The sequence below is a fragment of the Plectropomus leopardus genome, chromosome 13, assembly GCF_008729295.1.
Source record: "Plectropomus leopardus isolate mb chromosome 13, YSFRI_Pleo_2.0, whole genome shotgun sequence".
NCBI lineage: Eukaryota > Metazoa > Chordata > Actinopteri > Perciformes > Serranidae > Plectropomus > Plectropomus leopardus.
The window spans coordinates 3,050,502-3,064,993 of record NC_056475.1 but is presented as its reverse complement, the minus strand read 5'-3'; the positions used below and the strand labels follow the sequence as shown (position 1 = coordinate 3,064,993).

Genomic DNA, 14,492 nt, shown 5'->3' with positions numbered 1-14,492 from the left:
TGTGCACCTCAGTGCACCAAGCTTTGTTTTGCACATCGTTATGTTAGATCTTTTCAAGAGAAACCTTTTTTTAAACCGCTGCTTGTTTTTTTGTTTTTAAGTTTGATGAATCATCTGACGGCGTGAACAAAATGCAGCTATGCACATTTTGTCTTGCTCGCCTCTTATCTTTATAATTTAAAAGCTTGTGCAAATTATCAAACCTGTTCAATCAATCATTTAGTGCTTTTTTAAAACAGAAAAGTTGTATCATACATAAGATGGCACTCACCAAATACAGTGCGAGCAGGAACCGACTCTCTGTTTAGCCAGAAGGAGACCTGAGACAGTATGACAGTCATGATGCACGGGAGGTAGGTTTGAATCACAAAATAGCCAATTTTCCTTTTCAAATGGAAATATGTTGTCATCACTACATATTCTCCTGAGAGAGAGGAGAGAAACACAGAAAAAGATGGAGAGAGACACACAGGGTCATAATTATTAATACAGCAAGGCACAGATGGGAGCAACACAAGCTGAAATATTCAGATTTATTACAGTTAGAACATTTGCATCATCAAGGTAGCTCATGGGATTGTCTTCGGTCCCTTAGATGAGCTATCACACCATGTAAAAACAGTGCATTTTGCATAAAAACAGTCACCTTTATTTCACTTCAGTTTAAACTACAGTAGGATATGCTTGAATGAGCATAGAAAACGGAATTTATCAATACAGCGACAGAAAACACCACAGATTGGAATAGTTTTGATGCAGATTTGGTGATGCAGTTGTCCTTTTTTTTTAGGAGAAGTGAGAGGTCAAGGGGATGCAGCACCTGTGCTATTGACAAGTTAAGGACAATTGCACATTAGGGAAAACCTTGAGTTGAAGTACAAACAGTAATATGTATAAAGTTGTGAAGGTCTGCCGTCCTCCACATTTTCAAAGCCAGCTTCAGAGGTGATGGCTCTGATTTTCTGAGGATTGCTCCTTTAACTGTTTGAAACCTGAGGAAATTGGCTTGATTTCTTTAAAAAACACAGGAAGCACACAATGAGCAATTAAAAAGAAATGACTTAAAAGTTAGCAGGAAATTAAAGGGTTGCAGCGAATCTTTAAAGTCTTAAAAGGCATTGAATTAATTCATCTAAAAATCATTTAAATTAAATTTTAATTACTTGTTAATAACAGTCTTAAAAATGCAAAGACATTGGAGTTTTCATGAATCTTTTTTTCTGATACTGCAAAAAACAAAAAAAAAAAAAATCCCATTTTTTTAAAAAGAAAATATTAAGGCAAAATTCTTCCTACCTTTAAGTAATTGATGTCGGTTCGTATATGTAAAATTGATCTTAAATTTAATTCAGAGTGGCATTACCAAAGTCTCAAATCCCCATGTGTTGATATTTAGGAACTCTGAATTCGTAAAAAGAAATTTAAACGGTCAAAAAAAGAAGAAAGACAACAGAAGGAAATTACATGGAAAAAGAAAAAAACCCACAATTTTAAATATGCAATTATGATAATTATAAATGTAGTTTTCCCTACTGTGTTTTTTTTTCTTTTTTTCCCTAGACATTTTCCATAGCCTTTTAAAATAATTTTCTAAAGCTACTAATTGCAATTCATGGAAGAGTTTCTAACCAAGTTGCTCAATGCCTGTTTTTCCCTTATGTTCTCGAAAGAAACAGTACCAATTTGCTCACAGTTCAAAGGTTTAGATACTTGTGAAAGGTACTTGAAAACACCACAAGAAAACGATGTGGCTCCAACTTTTACACACACACACACACACGCACGCACGCACGCACGCACGCACACACACACACACACACACACACACACACACACTGAAGTCCTCTTTGTTGTAGTTGTGACGAACATCTGCCTGCGTCATTCTGACCCTTGATATTGAACATTTCCTACAGCTCAGATTTTGTCAATGACGGCAGCAAATGTTCCCCAAAGCACCAGCTCTCATTGCCATGTCTGTGATCTGGGTTGCAAAGATATGAGAAAAAAACCAGCCTTCATTCCCCGAGGTGTCTTTTCTGAGCAGACTGACTCTAACCAGAGCTGAACTGGCTCAAATCCTCCCAGTCCCTTGGCTCGCTGTAGTCCATTAGGTTTAAAGTTTAAAGATTTTTTTCACATCTACAAACTGAGGCAGTTCATGAACGAAATCATGTTGACTTTGAATTTTTGTGCTTGTAACCAGATTTTAGTTGGTGTTATTTTCACTCATAATACCTCTGCAATTTGATTGAAAACTACCAAACAGCACTGCAGTAAAGACGGGTTCAAGGAAGGTGCCCTCTGTAGAGTTATACAAGTGTTGTTATTTCAACAGCTTTTAACTTTCTGCTTCCTATGAAAACGGGCCGAGTGTCATCCAACAAAGCGGTTTTCGCAGTTTAGTCTCCAAACACAAGATCTCTGTCTTGATAGCTCACCTCTTGAGAGCTGCACGAGCACACAGCTTCACTGCAGAGGTTAAATGTCTCAGAGTAAGAAGGCAGTGTGGCTCAGTTGTAAGCTATATGCTCTCTTTCAATAATTACCAGCTGCCCCACTGAAGTAACCTTTTATCTTTAGATAGTAGTAATGTCACTATTTATCCAGTCTTCTTGCTAGGAAGGAGGATTATTGTGCCATATTGGATAATTTTTTTATAATCTTAGAATAAAGTCACAATGTTTTGACAATAATATTACAAAAATACAGTCATGATGTCAAGAAAATAATAGTTATAACATTATGAGAATAATGTCATAATTTTGAGAAAAGTAATACAATTTTGAAAATAAAGTTATAATATTAGAAAAATAACGTCATAGTTTCGAGACAGAAGTCATAATGTTATGAAAAAAGTCGTAATATTACAAGAATAAAGTCAGAATTTTATGATAAATTTTTAATAATACAAGACTGACATCATAATAGTATGAGAATAAAGTCATAGTACTTCAAGAATTATGTCATAATAGTCTAAGAATAAAGTCATAATATTACAGGAATTAAGTCATAATGTTATGAGAATAAAGGGATACTAATATGGTAATAAAGTCATAATATTGTGATAATAAAGTCATAATATTGATTAAAGTAAATTAGTAAATTTACAAAGAAAAAAACAGATTAAGGTCTGGTAAAATGGTATAAAAAACGTCAGTCAATTGCATAAGTTAGGTGTGGTGGATGAATGGTTAACGCACCAAAATTTTATACTGTAAGATTGGGTTTGAATCCCTTGTAATTCTTTTTTTTTTTTTTTTTTTTTTTTTTAATATTTTCAAACAAAGTATTATTTTAAGTTGTTGGGATATCTAAATAGTAGATGCACATTATGTGCATAAACTTTTGCAGAGTAGTAAAACAGGCCCCTTTTTACTCCTGTAATAGTATGACTTCATTCCTGAATTCTAATATATTCCTTTGTATCTTGCACCTAAAGCTTGAAATTGATGTATTTTTTCTGATAGATCTCCAGCAAAGTTAAATCGCATCTTACTATTTCTTGTTCAAGATAACTACTAATGAAAAAACACAGAAAACACAGCGCTCTGTCTGAGGAGGTTGAACTCTATTATATCTCACCACATACTTGTTGTGAATTGCCCGTATGTCAGTACTCATCCCTTATCTTGTTATTTCATTCCTTCCTGTTAGTGTTACCATAAGCTTCAAGTCTCCCAGTGGGTGAATAAGGAAAGTGATTTGATTGTTTGTGACACATTAAAGGTTTCTGCAACTGTTTTGATTACCAGAAAATTAATATGTAATCAAAAGCATGGGCAGGCAGCTCTTCCTTTTAATTATTTGCTTATTGAAGTTAACTGTGTGCTATAGCCAAAAAACAGAATGGAAATAAGACTTTCACCTCTGGCACATTTCCTTATATTATCTTTGTAAATATGCTGAATAGTTTCTCGAAAAAGCGATGTCATCATTTTCTCAATGGACCCAAATAATGCATGCTGAATCCAAAACGACAGAAACAGGAGAAAAGTGCAGACTGTTACTTTGTGAAAACAAACAAAATAGTGCCAGTATATGTGTGAAGAAGAGGTGGAAGGCAATTTAATTTATTACAGGTTTTATGCAGGAAAACTAATAAGAGTTTATGTTTGAAAGGTAGCAGTTTCATCCCATGACACACTAATTTAGTTTCTTTCTTGCAGTATACTTTATCAAAATGCAATTTGGTGTGTCCGCAAAAGCTGTAAACTGCTATAAAATGTTGTTTGGCTGTCCGGCATGTTGACACTGCAGGCATACAAGCTTAATGTGGTGTGTTGTTTGGTTTAGGAACTAACCTTCTGCTAAAACACACAAAACCTGATTTAGTTTAAAGCCAACGGATAATCATTACACCACCAAGAAACAGGGTTCTGTGGATCCTTTAAAAGTCTTAAAAGGCATTGACTCCACTGATCTAAAAATAAGGCCTTCGGTGGTAATCAGATGACTCAAATAAATCTTCCAAAATGCTCACACATGGGAAGTTGGATTTTTTAAATTGGCTGAAACCAAAAGCAAAGCAAATGTAGCTCTGTGTATTTTTTGCAAAAAGTTTTTCCAAACTTGGTATGATCTTCGCGATTTTCAATTTGGGTTATACTAAACTGGCCTTAAAAAAGTCTTAAAAAGTCTTAAATCTCATTCCTACAGGAGGTTTATTTTCTTCTCTTCAATTGAGTAGAATTACTAGTATCACCACTTAATCACAACAAAGCTGTAAGATTTGAGAAGAAGATACAGCATAAGCTTGGTTGGCAGCATTAGCACGGTTTGTGGTGCCATAGTAAACAATGCTTAAGTGATTTTGCAGCTCAAAATTGAGTTGCTTACCCCAAAGAGCGACCTGGGGGTAGCTCGGATGGTGGCCTCTAGAGCAACCAATGTTATTGACGCCAATCGCCATCAAATCGAATGAGCGGTGCAGATAACCAGCCGAGACTGGAGGGTTGTTAACACTGCTAGCTGCCTGACTGTCAACATGCCAACAAAGTTAAAATAAAAGGCAAGACATTTAGGACCAAAAACCTTAAAATGTACCACCTCTTAATGGATAGCATTTTGAAATTAAGTATTAAAGCTCACTGAGTCAATAATAGAGCACCAGACATTTTTAACCGATTATTTGCCGATTAATTGTTTTCAAGCTATCTAAGGCAAAATTAACCAAAACTGACATCCCTAGTATAATTCACATTACTCTCTGAACTGAGGATGACATGATTTACCTGTGCTGGAACTGATGGTTTCTTTTCCAATAACATGTCCCAGTAAGTCATACTGATTCAACCTGGAGCCGTCCTCTGCAACAGCAACAGACCTCTCGTCTCCCTGGGTCCACAGGTAGATCACCTCATTGTTGGTGTAAGCATCTGGGCACAGAGAGAACAGTGATTGGCACAAAATAGATGCAAAGCTAATGAGATTCCCATCTGCCTCAGCTCTGCTTTGTATTTCGTGCTACTAATTAGAAAACTGCAGCATGTTGATACGCTAAACATCACCTGGTAAACATCAGTATATTATCTAAGTAGAGCTTCACAGAGCCAGTAGCAGCTGTAGACTCTTGGGTAAGAATTTATCAGGAGGACTTTTTCAAGCCAGTTGTTGACTACTTTTTCTATTCTGCTAAAAGAAACACTTCTTAGGCAAGTTTTCCCATAGTGTCTTATTCCTAGTGGTGAGTGCAGTTTGAGTCCTCTGAAGTTTTTCCAGGACACGAAAGGCTCTTAGCGCCTGCAGAGAACAATCACCACTGTTTCTGCATTGCGATTTATATTAAAGTCTGTTTTGTTGTGACCATCTGGGCTGACTTACAACTTCCGAATTTCAGAGGACAGGCGTGTGCATCCATCGGGAAATCCTCCAGGTGCATGGGGCACTCGGCATGAATGGTCAGCCTGAGAAGGGGGCACAGGGAGAGACAGGGAGAGACAATACTTTATCAGTCAGGCTGCAGAACTGTAGGGTTGAAGCAGCTGTTATGAACACATCTTGGCATATGTCACCACAAACAAAACATGCATTTTTAAGGATCAGAATTTATCGTCTGACATCGTACAGATGTCCCCTAAATTTTTTTGAAGAGCGGGTGTTGCAGCAGCACAATAACAGAAACAGAGAAAAATAAAAATATGTAGAAATATAACAAGTAATAACTTTATATACAATAAAAACTAAACAAGCAAATTTAAACTCAATAAGGTAACAAAGTACTTTTGAGCATTGTGGTATTAAAACTAATAGTCACCAGAAGAAAATGTTGGCATTGTACGTTTCTGCAAATACATTAGTGCATTTCATACATATCATATCAAAGTTTCTAAAGTGACTTAGCATGTGAGCTGACTTTGGCATGTAGAGGTGGAAGGAAAGGTGGATTGTGTGACAATTAGGCAAGATTAGCCAAGCTGTAAGCCATGGTTCGAGATTAACAAACCAAAAAATTGTTGTTAGGGAGTCATTGCTGTGTTTGCTTTTTCGCTGTCATATTTGGGTGTTTTTTAATTTTTCCACCATGTATTGTGCCACAAAAAGCTATTTTTTAAGCCAAAACATGCTCTTTCCTAACCATTAACCATTTCATTAACATTAACCGTTTCCTGAAACATGACAAATTTTTTTTACCGGCAGCTCAGAATATCTATACGATCGGCACAGTTTCAAGATGGACATCCAAGATTAGTGTTTGACCAAATGTCTCCCCGTGTTCCTGAGTTATGATGTTGAATAATGTCCAGAAAAAAGTGTTTTTGCCAAACATTATAAAGTCACTGTCACCGTAGCCTTGAAATACAGCACTTACAAGAATGAGACTGACACAAAAATGTAGTGACCTTGACCTTTGGATCACCAAAATCAGATAATACAAGGACATACCAAAATCGAGGAAATTCCCTCAAGACCTTCTTCAGATATCAAGTTTAAAAGAATGAGACAGACACAAGATCACGGTGACCTTGACCTCTGACCACCAAAATTTTATCAGTTTATTGTTGAGCCTAAGAGGATGTTTGTGCCAAATTTGAGGAAATTCCCTCAAGGTGTTTTTGAGATATTGATTTCACAACAATGAGATGGACACAAAAACATTAAGCCCTTGACCTTTTACCTTTTGACCACCAAAATCTAACCATCAAAGGATGTTTGCGCCAGAATAAAGGAATTAAGTATATTCCCTCAAGACCTTCTTGAGATATCGCATTTATAAGACTGATACATACATGAGGTCACAGTGACCTTGACCTGTGACCAACAAAACCTGATAAGTCCATCATTGAGTCCAAGTGGACGTTTGTGCCAAATTTAAAGGAATTGCCTAAAGTTGAATGTAACATGAAATATAATATATATAATGAATAATACAGTGTACTATATATTGAAATATAATAAATATTGCATGTATTTGGTATGCAGTGTTAGTGTGTTGGATGGAGAACAGACATTGCCCTCTCTCCTCCCTCCTGCAGCCACCATGGTAATGAGTGCTCAGCCGACTGACAACAAAGACAAAATCTCCAGAGAGCACCAGAATTTATTTCATTTGGTCACACGGCCGAGCCACAAAAATGCATTCAGTTTGTAAACAGAGAAATGGTACATAATAAATGTAATCCCCACGTTGATTAAACATGTATGAGTGAGATATTGAGTTTAAAGCCTATAAAGCCAAACAGTGGACTGAGGTACTCATAAATGGACCACAAAGTGGGTTATTCTAACTCCATTACAACATTAATAGTCCATGAATCAATTCAAAACTGAGCAGCTGGGACAAAAGCAGAATATCTGAGCAAGTACATGTAGTTAGTATATATGTATATTTTCGTTGTGTATTATAATGTTCCTTGGTTCTCAGCACAGATTTTACATGTAACATTAAATGTGTATATTCTATGAAGAGCCTGACAAAAGAAGCAATTTCGTCTCACCACTATAAACAGTTTCATGTCCGTATTATCGAAGCTCCAGCATTAAAACTAGTAACATCATAGACCACTTCTACAGACAAATGCGCTATTTGTAATTAGCTCCTTGTGTTGCACTTGCAGCCCTCTTGGCGGCTCTATGTTGCTGCCTCATTACTGATAAGTGGCTCTGTAACTACTCAGATGAACGCAATACAACATAAATCAAATGTGAGCAACGCACCACTGCATATCATTCTGCACTTCAACCAGCAACTAATTGATGAAATTCATCTCATTCTTTTGCTCCACTGACATCCTGACAGAAACACGGTCAAAATGAATGAATAAAAGATACAGATAGCAAAATCTTGAACTTTGATCAAAAACAAGAAAGCAAGCTGTGTGTGGAATGACAAAGCTTTAAATGAGGTATTAAGCAAACAGCAGCAAAGTGAGCTGCTCGTACTTAGGCACCAACAGAGAGGCACCAAAAATGAGATGGTGTTTCTCCACTCCCTGTTCACTCAAGCACCTTAACTAGAAATGGCCCAAAAAATAGCGAAAAAATTGAAAAAAGGTTACCTGAAAATATGCCCAAAAATAGCGTACAAAACAAAAAAGATTAAAAAAAGTAAAGATACTTTTAATCTCTATCAGGGGAACAGAATTGCTTCAGTAAACACAGTTTGAGGTGAACCGAGTGTGAGTGATGAATGCTCTCACACAAAAACGGCTGCACTGGCGGACAATACCAACTCCCTCATTGCAAAATTAATGACGAACTCCTGCAGAGAGGAGGCCTTCACAGAATTTATCAATCTGGATGCTGTGGACATGCAGATTAAATAGATTTAAGCAGTTGTTTAGTGAGGAGAATAACCATTCTCAATTTCACAATAAAGATAAAGTGATTCACAGTAAAAAAATTATTTTATTTTTTTGCTGTTAGTATAAACAAGGTGCCAGAGTGCATTAAATAGCATCAAAATAGAGCTTGTTTATCAAAAAAAGCTAAATATTTTTTGTGTCTGCATGTTTTTGGCATATGATTACTGTAAACCCCACAAGCAAGTGGGTGTTTTTCACTGTTAGATGGTGGAATGATTACGCACCCCCACGGCTGTGTTAAAGGTGGAGTGTTGGGGCGACGCTGTCCGTAGTGCTGAATCAGGACGAAGGTACAGACAGAAATATGTCATTTAGCCTCCTTGGTCTTTGTGGTTCTAAATAGGAAAATTTGGCCCTTATGCCTAATTTTCCCACATTGTAGAAACCTAGCTGGAGGACAAGACAAAGTTACGAGAGAAAGCAAGCGCTACAAACTGTTAACAGCTGTTTCTGTGCGTCTCATCCTGATGATTTGAACGGAGATTAATAAATCTATATAAATATTGCTCTGTTTGTGTAGACAGCGTTGTTTAGGTTTGTTTTGTTGTAACAACTAGCATGCATGCAGTCCAATATGTTGCATCCACTGTGGATTTTAAACCTGCAAATGCAACTCAGAAGATAGTGACTTCAAAATGTTTCATTAGTGGCTGCAAACTGGATATGTGAGGACCAATAAGCTGGTATCAAAAGAGGTTTGTCATGCTTTCCTCAGTCTTACCAAACATTTACTTGGTTGTGTAAACACAACAGTCCTTGTAATACTCCATTAGAGCTCAGATGTCTCTCTCGGCCTTGGCAGAACTGCCACCACATCAGAAATCCCACTCCTGTGGGACTACAAAAATAAAATTATTCCACTATTTCATTCTCACCCTTGAAAATCAATACTGACCTTGGGGACAAGCGTCATGAAAGTATTTCTTTTCAGGGCTCTGATGTGAAGCTGCAGTGAAGGCTGATTGACACATTCAACGATTAGATGGGTTGAAAAAACAATGAATTATTTTTGCTCAGTCGTGTACGTGACGGCGCTCACTGACTGTGATTCTGTTTATTGTGTATTTTAGGCACGACATATGCACAATGGCACTCTTTGATCAAGTGATTATTCATTGAGTTGTCTGGGTGTGAATCATATGCGGCCCAGACCGGCTGGAAGTTAGTTATCTGACACTCAGACAGAACATGATCAGAATGATCCAGATAAATGCTGCAGAGAAGCTACCCACAGCTTTAGTTTCCATCCCCAAACTTTTCAGAAAGCATAACCTTATTTATGTGGTTTTAGTGAAATGTCTCAGCATCTATTGGCATTGCCATTAAGGTTTTGTACAGATATTTTTGTCTCATTCACTTTTAGTAATTTTATTCTGTTCTTTTTTCTTTTTGGATTTAAAAAAATATATTTCTTTTTACCAAATATTTGCAGGACTAATGACATTACCACAAGAGGGGGAAATTACAAATCACTTTGCTGATTTGAATCTTTCTGTTTATTTCAGTTCAAAGGTTCGTATAGTCAATGGCTGTGTAATTTATTTGCTCTTTTTCAAAGCTAAATGGATCAAAACACTGCTCAGTGCATCACCTTTCATTACATGGGTTCACCACTTGTGTTGCTTGTTCATGCTTTTATGTTAATCTCAGTACAAAACTAGGCCAATAAAAGCACTGTTTATGAGGTTAGAGGCTCACTAGGAAACTAATTGCAACAGAGTTTTTACATCATGATCATTTCTGTGGCATTCACGGTTTTTGATAAGCTTTTAAAGGGATAGTTCAGAAATTTTCAAGTGGGGTTGTATAGGGTTCTTATCCATAGACAGTACATTACAAACAGTAAAGTTAGTCTGTGCACCCCCAGTTTAAAAATGCAGACTGAAGTCCGACTTTGAAGCTAAGTAATGTTCTGCTGTGGAGGAAGGGTCAGAAACAAAATTTATACAATATTTTAGCCACCTAAAAAAAGCCAGTATCAGTTTAAATGTATGCTCCCTCAATGTCAAACAGTGATTTCCTTTGGAGAGTCTGCAAGACTACGCTGTCTCTACGTACACTGTGCCGTCAATAGACAAAGTGCAGATGTTCCTCTGTTTGGTTGGAGATAAAAGCATTCAGCGAGTGCTGCGTTGAAGATGATGTCACAGCAGTATCACATAGTGTTGCCATGGTGATCAGCTGAGAATCCCGCCTACCCTGAGGGGTGACTATCAGCAGTGGAAAACCAAATACAGAAAAGAACCTGGTACCAAAGTGAGTTAAGTCGAACCAAACTATGAGGCATGAGTCACTTTGCTAACGTTTAGCTCAAAGCACGACTGTGCCTCAGTGCAGCCTCACAGAGCTGCTAGCGTGGCTGTAAGCTCAGCAAAAAAGAGGCAGTAACTTCTGCAGCGGCTCACCTCATCGTGTAGAGAAGCGTGCCGTTGTCGACTAGTCGTAGCAGTTTGTTCGGAGTCGTCATGTTGTGGGCCACCGATTTCTTCCCGTTGTGGAAAAAGGTATCAGGAGTCCAGATCTTGCTGGCCAGGAGGTTGTTGAGGGGTAAAACCTGCATGGGCCCGTCAAACTTCAGCCTCTCGTCCCTCCAGCTCTGACGGAAGAACACATCGATGGTGTACTCCTGAGGGGGACAGAGCGCAGAAGATTAGTTGTAACAGCTCTGGGCTTTGCAGTGGTTACATAGAGATTATCTCTTTGGTTGTAACCCTTTAACATTATTAGACCATTTTAACAGCAGATATTTGGATTTGTCGAAGCAGGGAAAGCACAGGTGGAATAAACATCATTATTGATGGCTGCATTCCATTCAGGAGAGCCAGTTCCAGGGCCCGGGCATTGTGCAGGCTCAGTCTATATGATCATGAAAAATGTGTCGAACTTAACCCTTTGAAACTTGGATCGGTTTTCTTGTGCTGGTTTAGATACCTTTCAGAAGCTAAACTACCCTTTGAAACTAGGAAAATTAGTTTTTAGTTCTTTCAAAAATAAAGGAGGAAAAAGCCATTGCCCCACATGCCCCACACATTGCAAGAAGTTAGCAAACATTGGTAAAATATCACCTGAAAATTAGTGTAGAAATGGGGATGGCAGGTTTATTAGAAAATGATCAAAAAGTGTATAATTAGATATTTTACAGTATGTAAAAAAAAAAAAAAAAAAAAAAAAAAGCTTTTGTTGTATTTTTTTGGCCGTTCTCTGGGCCAATTTGTCCTCATTTTGGGGTCATGTGCTGTGAAGTTGCTCATTGCCTTATTTCCATGTTTTCTTAAAGAAGTTAAACTAAGTTGCTGAGGTTTCAAAGAGTTAACTCAACCTGATGGATAGAAAATCCAGCATGGTATTTTTTTTTCTCATAGTACACAATGGACAAAAAGAGACTGATAAACAAATAACACAAGAGACTGTGATCACTTGGCAGCTGTATGCAAAGGTGCTTTCAGTCTGGCATGGTTTTGATCAGAGATGCACAGGTGTGTGTCATGCTTCACCATCTGTCAACAGGATACACATGAACCAAGCAAATATACTCCAGTTATTGCAGAATATATTGTACTTTTTGAGGATACGTGTCCTTGCATCATGTAATTACCACTCTAACAATGTTGTGTTCATATTTGAGGCCCAACCGTGGAGACACAAATGAGCCTCAGTGAGAAACCTTGTAACACATCTGTTTCATGTTTTATTAACATGCAACAAAGTCTTTCTTTGTTGCCACCAACACATGAAAAACTATAAAATAAAAGGCATGCAGGAAGTAGCCAGTCAAAAGGAATTTATTGGGCATTATTCATTCAATAGGACTTGGTGTCCTAGCAACAGACTTGCCTCCATCAGCTGCGCGCAGCGGCTGTGCAGACTGAACGCAGCTGTCTGAGCAGAGTGAGATGGAAATAAGCTGTACCTCACACAACACTACACATTACTGGTAATCAATAAAAGCACGCCGGGTGTGTTTCTCGTTCGTTCGCTTTGTGCTTTTTGCTCGTGCAGTGAAAGGGCTCGCATGCTGCAAAGCTCACCGGTGAGCTGAAACCAGCTTCTACCCGAGTGAAAAACTGATAAAGTCATTTCTCAGTGGCTTTAACAACAGGAAGCCATCATCCACAGCAGGGGTGGTGTACAGCCTCCACTCAACACATCAACAGGGCTCCTCTAAACAGCGCAGGGTGGACGTCTGTTAATTGATGTGATTGACCTCCTGGCAGCCGCCACGCAGTACCATGAAACAATTACACTGCATCTGTCCCCATAACAGTGCTCTTAATAAAGCCCGCAGAGAGCTTCACAGACAGATAAAAGCACAAATGTGACAAACACACGGGTCCCGAAACCACTTTCTTCTTTACTTTGAGATGTGTATCTGATTTTATTTGTCTCTGTTTAGTCATATCTAAGGCATCTGCAGTCTAAACACATCTATTTAAAAACAGGGACAGAAAGAGCAATACAATATTAACGCTTTAAAACCTGTGTAACCTGTGTAAAAAGGCTTAATTTCTTTTAAAATTTGGGAACGACATAAGAAATTACCTCAAAATTAACATACAAAAAGTACATGAAATTATGATGTACACCTCAAAATTAGAAAAAAAGAACATTAAAGAAAACAACAACAAAGAAATTACTTTTTCTAGACATTAGCTTAGCCCTTGGCTTTTAAAAAATAGATATAATAATAACTTTTTAAATCTACTAATTTCTTGAAATTTGTGAAACATTTATTACCAAGTTGCTCACTGCCTTTTTTTCCCATGTTTTTGAAAGGAATTGCACCAATTTTCCTAGGGTTCAAAGGTTTAAATACTTGTAAAACAACAAAAGTGATGCTGCTCCCGATTTCAGAGGCTTAAAGTTGAGTTAACGAAACATTTCTATAAGAAATTTAACATAATTGTGTTATGTGATGATGTAGGGCCGGGGCGATATGAAGAAAATCCAATTTCATGATATTCTCGACCAAATATCTTTAGTGATATTGCAACGATATTATAGGGTTGACTATTGGTGCTTTTACAAAATATTTACACAATGAGATTTTTGATAATCATCAGGAAAATGCATAACTGTAAAAGCCAATGAATAGAAAAATCTGTTAAGTTTCGAAAATTACATTTCTTTACTTTAATGCAGCGTAAAAAACCCCAAAATAAACGCTGTAAGCGAACCACATTCATTTTATAAGCTGCCACTTTAACGCTACAATAAAGCATCATCAACATGCTAACACGGAGATGCACAGACAAACTGGACAGCAGCTACAGCCCAAAACACACATATGAAGGCATAAAGACAGCTTGCATAGTTTTCATACACTGCATAGTGCAACATATAACATGCTACGTTGTAAAGCAATGCATGTTTTCATAGAAAGAGAAACATCCAATAGTCGTACCCACTCTAACATCATCCTCAACTGAGTGCTGAGTGTTATCTTTGTGGACATGGAGCTCTGCTCTCCTGCGGCCGCAGCCAAACCTGCAGCTTTTTCTGCTGCAGCTGCAATTTGACGTCTTTCTTAAGACCCATTCTCTCCTAGTTTATCTCAACTTTTCATGAGACTTTTGTTTTTTGCGCTGTAAGAGATGTAACTTGAAATCTAGCAAAGGACAATATTTGAGATAGGAATGCTCAAAGGAACGCTTTGCTGGTTTTAAACCAACAATGTGTGTAGTGTGTGTAAAT

At 37.6% G+C, this 14,492-nt stretch overlaps 1 protein-coding gene across 2 annotated transcripts in view; it reads right to left on the bottom strand.

Moving 5' to 3' along the window:
* gabra3 (gamma-aminobutyric acid type A receptor subunit alpha3) overlaps positions 1–14,492 on the bottom strand; it is a 110,065-nt gene that overhangs the window by 14,255 nt on the left and 81,318 nt on the right. For both annotated transcript variants that reach the window (XM_042499612.1, XM_042499613.1), the window contains exons 5-8: positions 11,207–11,427; positions 5,821–5,903; positions 5,232–5,375; positions 272–424 (exon numbers count right to left, since the gene is read on the bottom strand). In XM_042499612.1, coding sequence (XP_042355546.1) covers positions 272–424; positions 5,232–5,375; positions 5,821–5,903; positions 11,207–11,427 — 601 coding nt within the window. The remainder of the gene's footprint in view (positions 1–271; positions 425–5,231; positions 5,376–5,820; positions 5,904–11,206; positions 11,428–14,492) is intronic.